This window comes from Solea senegalensis, linkage group LG2 (assembly GCF_019176455.1).
Source record: "Solea senegalensis isolate Sse05_10M linkage group LG2, IFAPA_SoseM_1, whole genome shotgun sequence".
Lineage (NCBI taxonomy): Eukaryota > Metazoa > Chordata > Actinopteri > Pleuronectiformes > Soleidae > Solea > Solea senegalensis.
In genome coordinates this window covers 4,414,738-4,434,531 of record NC_058022.1, presented here as the reverse complement: position 1 = coordinate 4,434,531, position 19,794 = coordinate 4,414,738, and the positions used below count along the sequence as shown (strand labels likewise).

Genomic DNA, 19,794 nt, shown 5'->3' with positions numbered 1-19,794 from the left:
TAGACGTGATGGGCTCAATTTTGACGCGCACCTATCACTCTGCTTTGCCCAGCTGCTGCAAGTGTCACGTCTGAGCATTGACTTTGTATGTAAACTTGTTGCATGACAAATCGGTATGTGAACACAGCGCAAATGTGACAAGCAGTTACAACACTGTAATGTCTCATCAATGAGGTAGAATTAACTCAACATTCAAGCTGATATCAGACAAAATTTGGAAGGAGATATTATTTCACCCATCTTGCTGTGTTGGATTTAGGGTTAGTGTAGTTGTTTTTTGTTGTTGTTTTTGGCATTTCTGGCAATAAATACGATTTGTGCGGATCAAAAGAAAAACAGCAGGCAAGTAAAGTCAAGACAAATCTCTCACTGGAGTCAGAGGTGGGGGTATGAGTCCTCCAGTGATGGTACACTTTACAGTGTTATGGCGCATCATGCATCATGTAAACAAAACAAAACCTTGCAATAAGTGGATCTTCGTAACCTCTAACCTCCTGTTTTGAAGCTTCCAGATATGCGATTTGACCGGTGCCAAACGTAAATTCTGAGGTGTCACCTGCCAAATGGCTCCTACTATATGATAACCAGCGGTCACTTGCACTCATTTGTGCTGTATTTTATTGTCTATTTCCCTTTTCAATGGGAACATAATGTATGAAATGGATATGTGCTATTATAGAAGACCCCAGAACAGGGGCGGCTCGTCAATCAACATGTATGGTGTGTACCTAGCTGTATTTAGTTAATTACTGTCTGTGTAAATATTAACATTTCTAAGACACGGGGCGCCAGTAACATGAATGTGTGTGTGTGTGTGCACGTGTATGTACTTTTTTGTAAGCAGGTGACGTGGGGCAGCTCCCTCATCTCATGGTTCTGTTCAGATCCTCCCCTGCCAATCAAATCATACTGTCAAGGCTGTCATTCAACATCACTCAGCTGGTTTCCAAAGTGACTACGAGTGTACAGGAGGCATCCCGCTAATGCTCGCCTGTGACTCATGTGAATAGCTTATCCCTCCCTGTATACATTACCTGATTAGGACCTTATTCCAGCAATTATTATCTTTTCATAATAGCTGTGTTATGACAGTATTGCGTCTGGCAGCGTCAGCGTTGGCACGGGCGACGCGGGTAACAACTGAGTCGATCATGTCTTTTTAGAACTTCTTCACAGTACTTTTGTGCATTTGAAATGGCACTATACACTCGCCGCACTACCTTATCCATAAGTAACGATTTCGGTGTAACTGAATCATTAGAATCAGTTGATTAAAAAGAACTGAAATACAACTGAACGTGTTATGGCGACACTCTGACCAATCAGTGGTCGGCAGTCTGTTGACGTTACATTAAAATATCGGCTCAGCTCGCTTGGAACTGTGCCAGAGCAGGTACCAAAAAAGTACCAGGTACAAGGTACTATCACTAATGTTAAAACAAAAAGATACGACGAGAGTCGAGCCGTGACGAGCCGTGCTGGAATGGTGTAGTGAAAAAGCACTATATGTCCTTGATTACTCAATGAACATACACTTGCAGTCCTCGTGATACGTACTGAAGTGAAGACCTCATGATCTCATTTAAGATTCTTATATTTTAAATAAAAATATGTAGCATTTAGCATGTTTTTTTTTTTTAAATTAACACTATTGGTAAGAATTGTTTTTGTGACATTAGAACATTTTGTAACGTGTTTTTTTCCTACCATTGTGACACTTTTTTGGTAACGACAACGATGACTTTTGTAACATTATGTACTCTGACAGAAGGCTCTGTCTGTTAACGTTCAAGAACTAAAAAACCATCGATCCTCATAGCTTCGGGGATATGTAGGATTTGTGCTTGTTTGACACCAATCACGTAAAGGTGGATTACAGACAGATGATTTACTCTAAACTAATGCGGTGATCACTTACCCACTGCTATATGCTTTTTCCTTCTATGGGCAAATGTAGGACAGAAGCAGGTCTACCATGTTCTTGATAATGGCTTGGGGTGGATGGAGGGCGTGGGGGAGGTGATGTGCTGAAGTCATTTGCCAGGCATCCACCACCAGAACGCTCATTCCCTTAAACATGGCCCTAAGGACCTTATTCAGCTGCAGCGAATACCAGTCGCTGTTGAACAGGCTCACTTGTTGGTCCAAGACTTGGAGGTTGGCTGAGCGGATCACCACCAGCGTCCCCGGCGCTCGGTCCAAAAGTTGCGCCAGCGCCCGCCGAATGTGGCGTAGCCGCCGTATGTACACCTCAACGGGAAAGGTGCTGAAATGGGACCAGATGCTGAGGACCACGACTGTGTTGGGACCCCCAGCGAGGCCGTCCAGCTCATTGGACACGTACCTCAACTCGCTGGATGTGACGCCGGTGAATCTGATGGGCGGGCCGTGGCAGCGATAATTCAAGAGAATGTTGTGAGCGTTGTCCACCGCCATGTAAGGCCCGACATTTTTAGGACTGTGCAGGTCGAACTCCTTCAGCTCTGTAGAGGGAGGAGTAAATAAAAGATCCAGTGAGTTAAGCTACTTTCAGACATGCACTGAAGCGTGGATATGATTCAGGGATTTGTCCGGTGGGTCTCTTTATGTTCGCAAAAAGTCTAGTGTAAACTTTTAAACATGAACAAATTATTATTATTATGATCATTTACATGACAGATTAGTCTCTAGATTATTTTAGTGATTAATCAAGTACTTGGTTAGTCCACAAAATGTATGAAAATGTTGCACAGGATTTCCCCAACCTTTTATTGATATATGGAGCAAGTAAACCAGATATTCACATTTGAGAAACAAAACAAACAACCCACATGAACTGATCAAATTGATTAGTGCAGTTGTTAATTTAGTAATCAATTCATTATTGATAATCGTTGCTGCATTGTCAAATGAGATCACACAATCCACTGCACATGACTCTCTGTGCATTTCTCAGTCTAGCAGTAGCACTGTCCTCTAGGGAGTCCACACCTCAACTGCATTAAGGAATGTGCTGAAGATTTAACACACCATTTCCACTCCATTATAAATGAAAGACCTCCGTGAAAAATCAATGCAAATGCAGACTGAAATAAATGTGACATTACATATGCCTATTGTAACAATAGCTATGTTTACATGGACACAATTAATTGGAATAATAATGTCCGGTAAACACGCCCAAATTTCCAAGGTCTTTGGAATTTCTGGAATTAAATAGGATTCTTTGGGGATATGCGGCGTCTAGGGATAGGGTCCTTTACAATGTTAATACACATGACACAAAGCTGGAGCCATCATATCACTAATCCATGCAGTGTTACACAGATTATACTGTATACCTTCTACAATAGGGCCAGGAAATCTGTATAACCACTTAAAAATGCGCATTGATACACATCAACTCCTTTTTTGACAGATATTGCACGCATGTCATTTGTTTTGTTGATAGAGGTGGAGATGATTATTCAGCCCAAATTCCAGGCGGAATGAAGAAATGTACACATGTAAACATAGCTATTGCTATTATTTTTTATTTGGTCGGGCAGTGTGTGTATTGTAAAGGGCAAAAATCCAGAGATTTGTCCAAACACCATTATCTGCAGAGCTTACATAATCCCTGTCTGAAAATGGCTTCCAAAGTCAAATGCATATTGCAAAAAAATGAAATACTAAACAAAAAGACAAAACTGACCTGGGAGAAAAGTGACAAGGTACTCAAACCACTGCCTGGCGGTGGAGTCTCCATACAAGTAGATCATCTTGTCCTTCAAACACTGAGTGACGGCAGAGGAATTGTTGAACTGATGCATTTTAACTCCGCCCAGCTGCCTCCATGAGTCCCCGTAGTAATATCCAGATGGTACGACCTTAACGGCGTCTGATTTTACACTGCCGCCCTTCTTCACCTCCACTTTGTCTAACGCAAAGACAATTGAACGACTCGATAAATCAATCACTGAATCAAACAATTAAACATGGAAGAGTGTGAAGTCTACCTTTCTTAGGAGGCAGCACTGTAACTCTGTCAGGTCCTGAAGCATGTATTTGTACTTTGATGTTAACGCCACTAGAAAAAACAACAAAAACAATGTTTCAGTGCAATGATAATAAATATTCCTGTTACTAAAGCCCAAGTGACAAAAGTTACTGAAATGGCACATTTATCGGCACATGCTCAAGGTAACAGATGCTGCCACCTTGCATCGAGATGCCTCGAGTTGAGTGTTTAGTCAAGATTATGCTACGATATATTATTTACCAACTATATTTCAGTTCCCAACCTTCAATTTTGATAATGCTTGTTTATTTCCACAAATTCCCATGGAATGCTTCCAATTTTGAAAATTCCCAGTATTTTGCAACCCCAGATGTCACCAATTCTAACAAAGTAATTAATTTGTTTTTGGTGGTTGAATAAGAAAAATCATTGAAGTAAAATCTGACCTATCCCATAATAAAATAAACCACATTACCTTAACCCTTAAAGTAACATTACAAACCTCTGGAAGAGTAAAGCCTCTTTGTTTGTGATGAGGTGTTCCAGGTAGCCTCCTTTCGAGTGGTTGATTCTGGTGTCACAGCTGAGCATTTTGGGCTTGTAGCAGAACCAGGGCTCGCCAGTGTAAAGGTCTGTGAAGTTGCACAGCGGCTTATCATCAGGAGGCAGACACATGTTACACACGGTGGTTTCAACCAGGTATCCCACACGGAAAAGGCTCTTAAAAAACACCCGGTCAGGCCGCTTTTCCCTCAGCCGTTTCAGCACTGCGATTGCCTCACTGGAGTGCACCATCGTAATCTCCACCTGTACAGATCCCTCCCAAAGTAGCGGGAAGAGCGCAGAATAAAATCCATTCCTGTGGTCCAACACTTTACCAGCAACACCTGCACCAAGCTCCGGAGTGTGCAGCCTGGCCAAAAGGAAATCTCCACCGTAGTGCTTGGGGCGACCCTGGAAGTCATGCATTTGGACGAGGACCTCCAGCTGGTCGCCAACGCACCACTCCTTCCTTCCTTTGTTGGGGAGGATGGCAAACAGACTGTGCACCGGGTCGCTCGTCAGACGCAAGGGTGCTGGATTGGAGGAAGTCGGAGGTCCGGGCCAGGCAATGGAGTCCAACAGGTAGCGCTCCTCGAGTTTTTCTTCAGGCGAGGGTTTTTGACCCATGTGAGCACAGAAGGAACTGTTATGAAAAGTGGGGGCATGGACGAAGGAGGTTTGGAACGTGCGCTGTAGCTGGTCGAGGGTGGAAATCCTGTTACAGTTCCACTTCTAAAAGAGAGACAGAGGGGTGTCGGTGTTAACAGGCGACTAACCCGTGACAAGCAGATTAAAATTCACAATACAGTATGGACGTAACTGAGTGTAACGTACAAAGTTGCTCGACCATGTCCCAGTATGAAAGGCAAGGCAACTTTGAAAAACTGTTTCATTCGATTGCTGTTTATAGCCAACCACTTATTAAAATCCAAACAATATTTGGATTTTGTGTAGTTCATGCTTGAGAAAACCTGCCTGGCATAAGTACATGTATCCAAAGGTGGAGAGAACTCCAAATGTGTGCTTCTTCATGTACACATTACTTTTAAGTTTCGGGGAGGTTTTTTAATATGGCATTTAACGTAGACATTGGATGTGTCATTTAAAAGCTACAAGGAGCCACTGCAGAGGGGCTGAAGAGCCATGTGAGGCTCTGGAGCCGCAGGTTGCAGACCCCTGGCCTAGGCTAATAAAATGCCAATAACCTCAACCAGTAGGCTAGTCCCTGGTCCAGTTTCTCATTTTAGGCATTTCAGCTCTTGATGTGGGTCTGTGGTAACTAAAGGAGGTGACTTGTGGTTGTGGTGAAATTACATCACCCACCCATAGTGCTTCACATGTTTTACATGCTAGGTTTTAGCAGGACTGACACAGCAACTAGATTTGTGTCCATATCATGTCTGTATGGAGTGTTGAAAATTAAACTAAAATATGTCACCTCCACAGTGCGGATGTTGCCAAGTAGAAAGATGAGTCCAAACAAGGCAAGGGAGAGAAAGACGAGGGCATATTTGGACGGGTTTCGACACATGGTGACTTCCTCCGGTCTCCTATGATCAGGCCCCATTTCTCCTTCTCTGTGTCTCGCTTCCTCTGCTGTCAGTTCATCGAGCCGATGAACACGATGGCGATGAAGAGAAACTGTCAAAGACAAAGACCGAATAAAAAGACAAGCACTGGGACGCATTGTTGGGTTGATATAATAATTTGTTTGGACAAAATGGACAGAGAAATCGAAGAAGGAACAAAGACTGAGCGATAAGAAAAGCGCAAGATTCAGCTCAAGGAGATGTCTCCGTAATGCCTTATGAAGACACCATGTGCCATATAAATGTGACACTGCCTAAACTTGTAATTGACAAATATGACATGGATATCAGCCAGTGGCAGCAGTGAAAGCCGGGAGCACACTGTTAACATGATCAGGAGCGCACAAGTAAGGAATGTGAAAAAGAAACACACGGCGCATCCTGCAAATGCAGCATTTTCTGAGCTGATAGCCAAAAAATGTCACCAACAAGTGATGCATTCTGGCCTCCAAGACACCCTTAATCAAGTAAGAGAGAGATTCTGGGTAATAAAGGGAAGACAAACTATAAAAAGAATTCTACTTGCATGTCTAATCAGTCGTCAATACAAAGTAATACCTGCTCAACAGATTTCAGCACCCTTACCTGTACAGCGCATCGAAGAAGTGCCTCCTTTTGGAGTAGATTTTGCTGGACCTTTGTATTGTAAATCTCAAGCTAAAGCTTATATTGCACTTTTCACCTGTGTTGTCATTAGAGCTATTCATTTAGAATTAGTGACTGATATGACTACTGAAAAGTTCCTACTGGCATTTAGATGTTTTGTGTCACTTAGAGGACTTTGTAAAACTACAGTGTCTGTTAAAAGAAATTAAAATGAACGACAAAGAGCAATCCTGATTCTGTCTTCGCTGAAACCTGATGTCTTGTAAAAACACCATAGTATACCCCCCAGTCCAGAATAAAACCAGGGTAAAAGCGGCCTATGCTAGATTATACCCCGGGTATATTATGGCCTAGGCTGCTTTAATCCTGGAGTATAAATTAGCCAGACTATACCCTCTACTATACACTCTAGACCAGAATATACCCCTCTTGTGTAAAGAGGTTTTGATTGTATTTACACAAGATTGACTTCATTCAACTATTTATTGGGGTCTTAGCTGTGTCATGTAAGTTAAGTGAGAAAGCTAACTGACTTAAATCAAAGATTACTACCACAGTTCTCAGTAGTTTCATTTCAAAATACAAGGCGACCAACCACCACATCAATATCACCCTAAGAAAATGTGAAATGTAAAAAGTTTGTGAGTAATTACTTACTAAAGTAGTTGATGACTTCTGTATCCTACATTTTGTAAGGTTGCTGATACGTGCTTTATTTTCAGCTAAAATATACAGTTGCAAGAAAACGTATGTGAACCCTTTGGAATTACCTGCATAAATTGGTCCTGAAATGGGATTTGATCTTCATCTAAGTCAAAACAATAGACAAACACAGTCTTATTAAACTTTGGTTCCATCTGTCCACCGAATATTTTGCCAGTAGTGCTGTGGAACATCTAGGTGTTCATTTGCAAACTTCAAACATGCAGCAATGGACAGCAGTGGCTTCCTCCATGTTGTCCTCCCATGAACTCCGTTCTTGTTCAGTGTTTTACGTACCATAGATTTGTCAACATAGATGTTAGCATGTGCCAGCGATTTCTGTAAGTCTTTAGCTGACACTCTAGGATTCTTCTTAACCTCATTGAGCATTCTGCACTGTAATCTTTATAGGGCAGGGCAACTTTAAACAACACCTCCAACCTGGTCTCATTGATTGGACTCCAGGTCGGCTGACTCCTGACTCCGATTAGCTATCAGAGAAGTTATTAGCCTTGGGGTTCACATACCTTTTCCCAGCCTGCACTGTGAATGTTTACATGTTGTGTTCAATAAAAACATGAAAACATATCATTGTTTGTGAGGTATTAATTTAACAAGACTGTATTTGTCTGTTGCTGTGACTTAGATGAAGATGAGATCCTATTTTAGGACCAATTTGTGCAGAAATCCAGACATTTCCAAACGGTTCCCATATGTTTTCTTGCAACTGTAGATTATTCCAGGGTAAATACATGTTTATGAATACTAGTGAGTGAATATACTGTGTAAATACAATCAAATTTTTACAAATCAAGGGTATACCCCCAGGTACAGTTTGGCCTAGGACAGTTTATTCCCCCGGGTATACTCTGGCCTGGGCCAAATTATACCCAGGTTTATTCTGGTCTTAATGTGGTCTGTTACACCTGCTATAAAACTATGCATCTTTCTCTGTGCCTCAGAGCCATTTTGACTCTATCTCTCTTTGCAAAGAAATAAACAGCTGCTTCCACAATCCATTTGATACTCAAGCTTTTGTATCCTCATCAGACATCTGAAGACACATTTTTCCACAGCACACACACAAACGCTGGTTTATTCAGCGAACGGACGGACGGAGCCAAATCCCAGTTGACGTAAGGGTGAACGCCTCACGTTTACACCTACGCTCACTCGCTCACTTTAACCGCTTTATCCTCCACATGAGTAAGGGTCGCTGGTGGTGCCAGTCCTGGCCGACATAGGGACAGGTCGCCAGTCCATCACAGTGCCACACATGGAGACAAACAACCGTCCACTCTCACGGTCAATTCAGAGTGTCCAATTCGCCTAATCCCTAAATCTGTAGGAGCAAACCGGTGTACACCCCCCCCCCTTTTTTTTTACATACTTAGCCACTACGCCGCCGTGTGGCCTTATCACAGAGCTCCTATAACCCAGTTTTCTTTTACATCCAAATATAAAAATCCATCTTAAATCCCCATCTTGTCACGTCGTCGATAAAACAGCGACAGCGTCTGCGGTGATGACAGCGTCGCGGTGAAGATTTCAGGCGAGTTTTTTTTTACACGAATTACAACAAATACAGAGCGGGTTTTATACTCACAAATAGCGGCGGCACGTTAGCGTAACATCGGGACAGACAGCTGGAGGTGGAGGTGGAGGCGGGTGTGAGTTGGATTGAAAGCCGAGCGAGGCTGGAGCAGCGGTTGGGGACGAACATCAGTGTCCGTGTATATTCAGACTGGAGGAGCGCGTTCGCTATGGTTGCTGGCTGCTCCCGGTGGGGGGCGGGGCTGATGACTGCGTCGTAAAAATACACACTTTTCTAACGGAGATAATCTGGATTATGTATTGCAGAAATGTGTAGTTTAATTCCCCGTATTCAAAATAAACATATATAACAGATATATATATATATATATATGGGGCAGACTTTTATCTGTTTATCCTTGTATCATTGCTTTTCTTCCTTTGTAAGCACCTTAAAATTAATTTACCATGATATGTAAATAATAATATAGACCATTATTATTATTTGTTTTGTTTATACTGTATATATGTGTGTATTTGTACTTATGTATGTGAAAGCACTTTACTTACTTACATGATTTCCCCCTGTCCATAATCACTGCAGCCGGAGTGGTGGAGCTGTAATATTGCGCCATCTGACGGTCAGTCACAAAAAAACTAAATGGAAGCCAATTTTTTTTTTTGCCAATGGAAGAAAAATAATTATTTTCTTTAGTGGTCAAATGAATCAAAGAAAATATGTTTTCTTTAAAAAGGTTTTATTTTTTCAATCTTTATTGTCTTTCTTGCAAAAAACGGTAAAAGAAAAGAAAAAGAAAGCAACTACATTTAAATAAAATGTTTTTAAAAAGTAAAGTACAAAAATCTATCTATCTTATCTACTGCTGTTATCACAGTTTTGCAGCTAAATCTCTTTCTCTAAAGTGTCAAAGTTAAAAGTTACAACACTCTTTCAGCAGCATGTATAAACAGTTAATACCACATTGGTTATTGGAAACCAAACAAACAAAAACATAACCCACTATCACCACAACTCATAGAGTAAATTAAAAACACCTTCTAGGTTGTGGGTTCAATTCCTGGCTCTGCTAGTATGTGTCCTTGTGTGAAGACACTTAACCCCATGTTAAAGCATGTGAATTGTTGAATGGGTGAAAACTGTAGTGTAAAGACTAGAAAGGTTCTATATAAATACAGACCATAATGCCAACTCTTCTGATTTTATTAACGAGTAACAAAGAACGTTAGAGGAAAATGTAGTGGAGTAACAGTAAAAGTTGCTAGAAATACAATTAAGTAAAGTACAGATATGTGCATTTTTTTACTTAAGTACTAAACTACTTACTAAAATAATAAAACATTTTTTGGTTTCTTTGCTCTATAAAACAAAGAAACAGTTAAAACTGAATAACTTGTGCAAAACATTTATTTCTGAACATAAGTTTCTATATTTGCTGGTATTTTAGTCTTCATACGTGAATCTGTGCTCTTTTGTTGTTGTGAACTTGCCTTAAAACCAGGGGGTCAGGTGAAACCTGTTGCTTTTTTCCTATAATCCATCCATCTATCCATCTTCTGCCGCTTTATTCTCCATATGAGGGTCGCATCGAAGGTGCCAATCCCAGCTGACATGGGGCGAAAGGCTGAGTACACACCCTGGACAGATAACCAGTCCATCACAGGGACAAACAACCATTCACTCAATACAAAAAAATACTAATTGATGATAACAAAATACCTTTGAATTTTGCCAAAAAACGAAAAACACACTTCCACTGCCTGCAGTGGAGTGATAATCTATTAGGGGCCAGAATACAGGCATCAAGTTTTAAAGGAAACAATTGATCTGTTAAGACCTGTTACGATATAGGTCTCAAACTTCTTTAGTAAATATGATGCAAATGGTTTTATAGGGTTAAATGAAGTAGTATTAAGTAGCTAGTGTCTTAAAATGTTTTCAGTCAGAAACAAAAACATGGACGTCGTCTTTAACTTAACTTGTTACGAAGACTTTTAAAGACACAAATGAGGAATGGAGATTTAAATGTCAACGAAGAATTACTGCTTCTTCTTTGAGTCAAACATGTCAAGTTCATTTATTCTCTGAACCTGGCTTTCCATTACAACAGCAATGTTTTATTTTTAATTTCTCAAACTAAATGTAGTTTCAGTTACTTCTAGAATAAAAGAGTGTAAAAAAGAATAAAAGCTTTGAATTCTGTAATTTTTTTTTAAGGGAAAAGCATTTTCTTGGCAGCCGGATACTGATGCTGTTGGGCCCGTTTTGGTCCATGGGCCACCACTTGCTGACCACTGCCTTAAACTTAATCTGAATTCCAAATTGGGCTAAAATCATGAAAGAATAAGTCAAAACGATGAGATAGTAAGTTATGACTGAGATAACCAGCACCTCCTTGGTGTAGTAGATTTAGTATTATATCATAAATTGGTCAATCATGGCACAGACTCTTGGAACGGGATGCTCGACTCAAAAGGTTAACAGAATGGAATAAATGAGTAAGTGGAGGGAGAGATTTATTGTGCAACAATACAGGTTTGCAGAAATGAAAAACATATGAACAATGAATGTTCACTGATTAAGCTTGAGGGGGAAGAAATAAATCCCCATTTATTCGTTTTGGTCACTCCAAAACATATTTGAAAAACACTCTTCAACCTTCCAACGCACTTGCATCTAAGGAAGTTAGATGTGCAAAAACATTTTTGGATTTCTGATAAAACAAATGAATTTACACCCAAAAAAAAAAATGTAAAAGCAATAATTTTCATGGCACAACAAATATATATCTTCTGAGCTTAAGGTAGGTAGGATAAATAATCAGCCAATAATCAGTAAACATTTTGTTTACCAAGTAAAGTCCGTTTAATATTCTTCTCCTTCCTCATCCTCCTCCTCTTCAAATGAGTCAATGCCGACCTCTTCGTAATCCTTCTCCAGAGCGGCCATGTCTTCTCTGGCCTCAGAGAACTCGCCCTCTTCCATGCCTTCTCCAACATACCAGTGGACGAAGGCTCTCTTGGCGTACATGAGGTCAAACTTGTGGTCCAGACGGGCCCAAGCCTCAGCGATGGCTGTAGTGTTGCTCAGCATGCACACGGCCCTCTGCACCTGGGCCAGGTCTCCACCGGGAACCACAGTCGGAGGCTGATAGTTGATGCCGACCTTGAAGCCAGTGGGGCACCAGTCCACGAACTGGATGCTGCGCTTGGTCTTGATGGCTGCGATGGCGGTGTTCACGTCTTTGGGCACCACATCGCCGCGGTACAGCAGACAGCAGGCCATGTATTTACCGTGACGGGGGTCGCACTTCACCATCTGGTTGGCCGGCTCAAAGCAGGAGTTGGTGATGTCAGCCACAGACAGCTGCTCGTGGTAGGCTTTCTCAGCGGAGATGACTGGGGCGTAGGTGGCAAGAGGGAAGTGGATACGAGGGTAGGGCACCAAGTTGGTCTGAAACTCTGTCAGGTCGACGTTCAGGGCTCCGTCAAAACGCAGCGAGGCCGTGATAGAAGACACAATCTGGCTGATTAGGCGGTTGAGGTTGGTGTAGGATGGGCGTCCGATGTCCAGGTTTCTGCGGCAGATGTCGTAGATGGCCTCGTTGTCCACCATGAAGGCACAGTCGGAGTGCTCCAGGGTGGTGTGGGTGGTCAGGATGGAGTTGTAAGGTTCAACAACTGCAGTCGAAACCTGTGGTGCTGGGTAGATGGCAAACTCGAGTTTTGACTTCTTGCCAAAGTCAACAGAGAGTCTCTCCATCAACAAGGATGTGAAACCGGAGCCAGTGCCTCCACCGAAAGAGTGAAAGACCAGGAATCCTTGGAGACCACGGCATTGCTCAGACTGGAAGGCAGTAAAAAGAAAAGACTCTTATCAATCATAACCCAGGTAAAGCTGCATCATCATTACTGAAGCATCAAATGAGACGTGGACAAGCCTGCAGGCATTTAGGCCTATCCTAAACCATTTTTGAACAATTAATCCAAGAATTATTTTGGATCTGGACCTTCCGACAATCGTGGGTGCCTTCCGATTTTAGGATGATTTGAACAGATTATCTGGACAAATTATCCTGTAGGTGATTAACTGACATGGTTTTAACACATCGGACACATCAGAATCTTCCCGATTTCAAATCATAAGTATTGAATATGATTGACATTTACAGCGATTGGGGGCATGAGCAGAATCCCGCAATGACTGGGAAACCTTTTATCTTTACCATATTTTGCTGCTGTGACAATGTAAATTTCCCCCCATTGCGGCACTAAAAAGAACCATCTTATCTCTTCATCATTGCTTGGCTAAACATGTACACATCTGCATGAAACTAAGGAATGAATGTATGGAATGTTGCTAAAGGGATGGGGGGTGGGGGAGGAGACCAGTGTAATGGCGTGTTTCCCCCGGCTTGCCTCGACACGGCACGGTTTAGTAGCACCTGGTACCAGGTACTTTTTTAGCACCTGCTCTCGCGAGGTTCCAAGCGAGCTGAGGCGATACTATGCGTGACTTCGCCAAACTGAGTGCCGTCACAGGAAGAGACGTCAGACACAGGAATCAAGCCGAACAATGCCGAACTGTCGATCAGTTAAAAAGACTTGACAATTCTAAAAACATGGGTTAATATCCAACAATTACCAGGGAAATGTCTACCCTGCCACTGTATTTCAGTCCACTGACTACGGAGTCCGTCCTCCGGTCATGGAGGAAGTACTGAACACAGAGTTTTAATTAACTGATTCTAATGATTCAGCTACTAAATCACTAATCACTGGTTTGTGTGTGTGTCGCGTGTAAAACGATGACTCCGAGTTGAGTAGGTAACTTTTTTTTGTAGTGGAAAACCAACCTAATCCATGCCGTGGCAAGGCGAGCTGGGACTGTAGTAGAAAAAACAGTCTTGTCAAGTCTTACCAGTTTGCGGATCCTGTCCAGGACGGAGTCGATCAGCTCTTTGCCGATGGTGTAGTGACCACGAGCGTAGTTATTGGCTGCGTCCTCTTTTCCTGAGATCAGCTGCTCAGGGTGAAAGAGTTGGCGGTACATTCCTGTGCGCACCTCATCTGGGGAATTCAAGACAAGAGCAAGATATGACGACAGTTACTCAACTAAATGTTTTTGATAATATTGTTTGCTTAAAATATTTACTTCTTTTTTTAATTAGTTTAACTTCATTTCAACGTTTGGGTTAGATACACTAGCAGACACACTGTTTTTTGACCAGAGCAGAAGAGACAATGGATTTATTTGTTTGCTTTAATGGACTAAAATAAACCATCAAAACCTCAATAACCCAGCATGGACGTTCAGGTTTCTATTACCTGAGTGAGTACACTGTTATACCTGCCCAGGGTACAATAGTAGTCATTGATTTTGTCAACTTTATTAACATTAATTTTGAAAAATTTTTGTTGACAAACGGCCACTGCAACATTAAATGGTTGAGATCTCACAATACTTCATGCAACGAGCAAGCACTTGGTGTCAGTGGAGAGTAACAAAAAAAGAAAGTAAGAAAGAAAAAAAAAAAAAGTTGACATTTCTTGCAGAACCAGACTCAAAAATGTGGGGCATCTGCTTCAAACAGCGCTGCCAACACACCACGTGTGGATCACTGACCTATGACCGTTGGCTCCAGGTCAACGAAGACTGCTCTGGGGACATATTTCCCTGAACCGGTGTTACTGAAGAAGGTGGTGAAGGAGGAGTCATTGCCTCTTTCACTCTTCTCGGGCATCTGTCCGTCCGGCTGGATGCCATGCTCCAGACAGTAGAGCTCCCAGCAGGTGTTCCCCATCTGGACGCCGGCCTGGCCGACATGGATAGAGATGCATTCACGCTGGAAGAGATGAAGGACGATGAGAGGGTTAATAAGGAACAGAGGGAGGGGGGGGGCTGTTCACTTCATGAAAGGCGAATAACCAGGATCTGTGTCTCTGCCACTAGGTGGAAGCAAAGACATAGGATGGGCTTTTGTGTACGATTTACTGCAGCTGTCACTGAATTTCATCAACTGTCAATGAGCACATTTCATGAACTAAAATGGAGGCCAAGTGGAGATAAGAATCAAAGAAAAAGCAATCTGTCTGGTTTTGGCAAATGCTTCACATGTTTGTATTTTTTTCCCCCACATGGTGCAAGTGACATCCTGTCAATGTCGTTGTCTAATCTGGAATTCCAACTCTAAAAAAGGTGTATATAAAGCCAAAGAAACTCAAAATAATCTTTACATTTAAAACTAGCAATAAGGAATATTTGGTGACATAATTATCATATTTTATTTTGAAACAAAATACAGACAAAACATTGTTGTTTGGATCAGGAGTTAAAAGAAGAGTAGTAGTAGAAAAGAGTCCACTGTGGCTCATCATGTCAGGCTGCCTGTTTTATTTATTTTGCCCGCACTTTGACCCTCCTAAGTGATAAGACAGATGAGGCAGAGAGCTTTTATTGTGTCCATTAAAATCTCACTTTAATCCACATGGATCAGTGAGGTTTTTTCCACATGCATTCAATATTTCACATGACAAAACTTGGTGACGTTCACTCACACCCCCACACCGCCAACCAGACTGGCCCGTTTCATCAGAGAACCCATGCACTGGCTATTTTGAGTTCCTCATGCTAACCTGACACCTAGCAGTGAAGGCTGAGCGACCGTATGAGTAAACAGTGTCAGGCCGTCCACCAAAATAGTGGTCACTCACTGCCAGGTTCTTACGGTTTCCTCCGTTCAAAGTAAGGCCTGCGAGCAACTGACTGTTTTCATATTTGATTAATCCGTTATTTCCTGGAAATGTCAGAAAATGACACCAAGCTTCAAAATTCATCTGGACCAAAGAAACCATCAAATATTCACATTTAGGAAGCTCAAAATAAATAAATAAATAAATATATATATACACACACACATATACACACACTGAACTGGAATTAAACCAGTTTCACCACTTTAATGTTTTTTTAAACTTAGAAAAGATGTGCAAATGTGCAAAAAGACAGTGGTTTCTCAAACCGTTAAAATACAGTGGTGTAAACTACGGACTTTTCACAGCAGGCAGATTTATTCTTATCCTTTAAATTATTTCAAATGGCGACTGACAATTGTTGAATCACTATGACAATGAGTGAGTAAGTAACCGGTAAATGTGGGGCTGAATTCAAAAGTCAAAACGTTTCCACTCCTTAAAACCTGTCGGGTGTGTCAGCTTACGATGGGAACTGAGATTATAAACAGAGGCGCCACCTCATGGACCCAATGTTTGTGACTAAAACACTTATTAATACTCGGCATCTCTCATCTTCTACTCCTCACACAGCAATGAAGGGAGGGGGGTCAATGAGGCTGAGAAAAGGCGAGCAAACGTGACAACAAGAGATTCCTTTCAACACGTGACAATCTCTTTAACAGGAAAACACACATAATAATAATGAACTATAATGACAAGGAGAGGACAGATTAGTAAATGGAATTTGGTCCACACCCCCACACACTGCAGTGTTCGTAATTATAAAGTTTTCAGAATTGTTCCACAAAAATTCTACTCTTAAATAAAAAAGTCAAAAACTGAAAGATTTAATCTACAAAAAGGACATTCTTTAAGTACTTGTACAAGAAACCCTTTAGGCAGTTTAAATAATTACACGACAAGTCTCCACACCCGGAAATTTTCTCCCTCTGAAAGTCCACCAGAGGGAATAGGAAATTGGTCCAACTGTCAACCAATTACCAATTTAAAACAAGGGGTGGTGTACATGATTCCCGACATATTGTTGAGAATGACTAACTGCGGTACAATTAATAGTTAAATGCAACCTTCATTTGAAATGACATGATCCTATACATGTCTTTGTGCTGGTGCTGCGGGGGTGTTTTTCCTTTTAAATAATTATCTTAATTTAAGCTCATGCGTTTAGCCTCGAGGATTCTTCTTCAGGCACCTACATACAGTGCGCCGTTGCGTGACGTCAGCTCAGTACAGTCAAATACCAAGCACCTGACGTTAAGAACTAAGTTTGTATACAATAAAACAGCAAAGTGACATTCATCTATTAAATCTAGAACCATCACGACATGTTTTTCGATGCATCGCACTGAAGTGAAACTCCATTTTGAATGATTTTAGTTGGTTAAAAAACAGTTTAACACTAAATGCATCAGTGCTATTTGATGAAGGCGGACATGCGTTGGTAGGCGAGTGTACTTGGTAAACAATGACACCATTTCAGTTTTACTGGTTTTACTGACGATGCCAAAAAGCTGTGTTTATATTACACTGTGTAAACACAACACAAAGGTGTGTGTGTGTGAGAGAAAGAACACTTCCTAAAAATCACTATATAGACAAGACTCAACAAGCATACTATGTCTTAAATTAATTAAAATCAACCTCATTTGACAGCACTATTTTTATTTTTTATGATTTAAGTGGCCTGAGTCATGTTGTACATGCATTTTTAAATAGTTCACCTTTATTTTAAGTATGTTAGGGAGAGGCACTGACAAAACAAAGTCAATACTGGCTTTTTATCGTGTGCGAGAGACAACAAGAAGACATTTGTCCTCACTGATGCAAGCAGATTTTAGCCTTATAACAAGAGACAAATCTACTAAAGTCAAGGCGGTGCTTGACTATAGTTGAAATAAATGTAACAACTTAGAGGGCAGTAAAATCAAACATTTGAGTGTTTTTTTTCAATAATTAAAAACAAACTTTCTGGTTTTTCTGGCTTCTTAAATGTGAATATTTTCTAGTTATCTTTGATCCATATGAGACATTTTGGTTTGAGGACAAAACAAGACATTTGAGAAACATAGTCATTTAGTAGATTAATTGAAAATAATCACTAGTTGTGCCTCTACCCAGTATTAATCTGTACTAAATGCGGCGACACTGAACTGGAATTAAACCAGTTTAACAACTCTATGATGGTTTTTAAAACTTCGAACAGACGTGCACTAAGTTAGCAAATCTTCAACTCCAAAATAAACCCAAATAACGTTTAGATATCTAAATATATCTTAAGACAGTGGTTCTCAAACCAACTTTAAAATACTATGGACTTATATGATATAGTATTCTTATGTCCAGTCTTGTTGCGTATAAGTACATGTATCTTACCAGAAAATTACTTAGGTATAAGTCACTTTTCTTTTTATAATATTACATATATAATATTACAATATTATATAAAAGTCTTAAATATGACACTTACTGTACTAATATCAAGTATCAATAGTAATTTTCTGATATAAAATGTATTTAAGTTTTAGATGTAAAAGTATTAAAAGTGACGAATTAGGATTGAGCCATGGTAGCTAAAGTTGTCTTTCAACTGGAAGGTTGTGGGTTCAATTCCTGGCTCTGTTAGTCTAAATGTGGCCTTGAGCAAGACACTTAACCCTTAATGTTGAACCTTGTGAATGTCAAAACTCTTCTTCTGATTTTATTTGGTAGTAACAAGTAACAAAGACAGTTAGAAGATTTGTAGTGGAGTAAAAAGTTGCTAGTAAAATAAATACAAGTACAGATACCAGAATTTTGTACTAAAAAAGTGTTTGTACTTCACTACATTACACAACACTGTACATGCGACTCAAATACAGCTTGTAGTGAATTTTGTTCTACAGATCCCAAACACGTTACAGATTTTTTTTCATAATAAAACCTGAAGAAAAACTTGATAATTGAATAAAATATCACACAGTGGTTTTGAATGAACCACTCAGCATTGCACAGAGGGGTAAAGTTTGTCATATCCACACCAGCTGCAACGTTAAAATAAAAAGCAAAAGGAAAAGTACATATATAAGTGAATTTTGTACTTAAGTACATTACACAACACTGCTTATTATGCCTTAGGGCCAGGCCCTGGCTTATGTGTCATCACCTGACTCGGATTATCTCTTCAATATTCCCACTCTTCTAAAAATCACAACATACTCGTGAATTTAAATTTGGAGGGAAAAGCGTTTCCTGTTCTGCAAAAACCAGGAGGGAAAAACACACTTCCCTGTGCTCTGCACAAACCCTAGACTATTCTCAATCTGATCTGACTGGTTGATGGATTTGTTTTCTTTTTTTAGTGGAGACACACCCAAATTCCTCGCACACCCCAGCGTCAGGAGTCTTATGAGCACAGAAATACTGCAAGATTTGAAGGAATCTAACACTGATGTCTCATCCAATCTGAGGGCAAAAAGACGAAAATAACCCCCGTGACACTGCGAGTGTTTGTGTGTGTTATCTGTGCTGTGCTGCTGAAAATGTGGCCCAATCACCGGCACCTGTTGAGTCAAGTCAAGCAGCTCACTCAGCTTTCAGTCAGTCACACTGACTCAAACGTCTATTTCTGACACAGCGGTCACTTTAAATCCGACTACAGCGTTTAAATGGCGCACTTTTTTTCAACCCCCACACACACTCCACCTCCAACTTTCACTCGTTTGATATAAAAGAAACGGTTAAACAGTTAAAATGGTGCTTACCATGGTAGTTTGTGGTTGTTTGGAAGAAGAGGGAAAAAAACGGGGGAAGAGGCCTTTAAGTGTGCGCGTGTATGGGCTCTCACAGCAGACGACGAGGTGGTCCGAGTGAGCAGAAATTAACAGGCGCGAGACAAACTGTCCACTATATTCAACTACAGGCCACGCCCACTCAACTTTAGGACCATCCCACCGGGGGGCGTTGTCAGGAGCGAGAGGACGCCCTCTCGCGGCCATTTTGAGCACTCTGATAGCCACATTTCTTCAAACTTGTTAACTCATCGAATCTGCATTTGTTGCCTTGAAGTTTAAACAATAATTACAGCTGACT

The 19,794-nt window shown here is 40.9% G+C and overlaps 2 protein-coding genes across 2 annotated transcripts; both read right to left on the bottom strand.

Annotated features, from left to right (window-relative positions):
• Positions 1 to 1,395: 1,395 nt before the first annotated feature.
• nxpe3 (neurexophilin and PC-esterase domain family, member 3) lies at positions 1,396 to 9,186 on the bottom strand. The gene is made up of 6 exons (XM_044048662.1): positions 9,026 to 9,186; positions 5,961 to 6,163; positions 4,482 to 5,254; positions 3,978 to 4,048; positions 3,674 to 3,898; positions 1,396 to 2,483 (listed from the first exon to the last, which is right to left on the bottom strand). Exons 2-6 carry the CDS (start codon positions 6,087 to 6,089, stop codon positions 1,942 to 1,944), a joined length of 1,740 nt encoding a protein of 579 aa, XP_043904597.1. The 5' UTR covers positions 6,090 to 6,163; positions 9,026 to 9,186; the 3' UTR covers positions 1,396 to 1,941.
• A 2,284-nt stretch (positions 9,187 to 11,470) lies between these two features.
• On the bottom strand, positions 11,471 to 19,599 carry LOC122764898 (tubulin alpha chain-like). The gene is made up of 4 exons (XM_044018899.1): positions 19,467 to 19,599; positions 14,597 to 14,816; positions 13,892 to 14,040; positions 11,471 to 12,817 (listed from the first exon to the last, which is right to left on the bottom strand). The coding sequence occupies exons 1-4, from the start codon at positions 19,467 to 19,469 to the stop codon at positions 11,837 to 11,839; spliced, it is 1,353 nt and encodes a 450-aa protein (XP_043874834.1). The 5' UTR covers positions 19,470 to 19,599; the 3' UTR covers positions 11,471 to 11,836.
• Between the last annotated feature and the right edge of the window lie 195 nt (positions 19,600 to 19,794).

What these genes read in the sequence shown, in the direction of transcription:
- LOC122764898 (XM_044018899.1), bottom strand. An exon ending in CCTGGAGCCAACGGTCATAG is followed by an intron (nt 14,041 to 14,596) that starts GTCAGTGATCCA and finishes TGAATTCCCCAG; the next exon opens with ATGAGGTGCGCACAGGAATG. An exon ending in TGGACAGGATCCGCAAACTG is followed by an intron (nt 12,818 to 13,891) that starts GTAAGACTTGAC and finishes ACTGCCTTCCAG; the next exon opens with TCTGAGCAATGCCGTGGTCT.
- nxpe3 (XM_044048662.1), bottom strand. Translation starts at nt 6,089, where the DNA reads ATGGGGCCTGATCATAGGAGACCGGAGGAAGTCACCATGTGTCGAAAC. An exon ending in AGTGCTGCCTCCTAAGAAAG is followed by an intron (nt 3,899 to 3,977) that starts GTAGACTTCACA and finishes TCTTTGCGTTAG; the next exon opens with ACAAAGTGGAGGTGAAGAAG. An exon ending in CCTTGTCACTTTTCTCCCAG is followed by an intron (nt 2,484 to 3,673) that starts GTCAGTTTTGTC and finishes CTCCCTCTACAG; the next exon opens with AGCTGAAGGAGTTCGACCTG.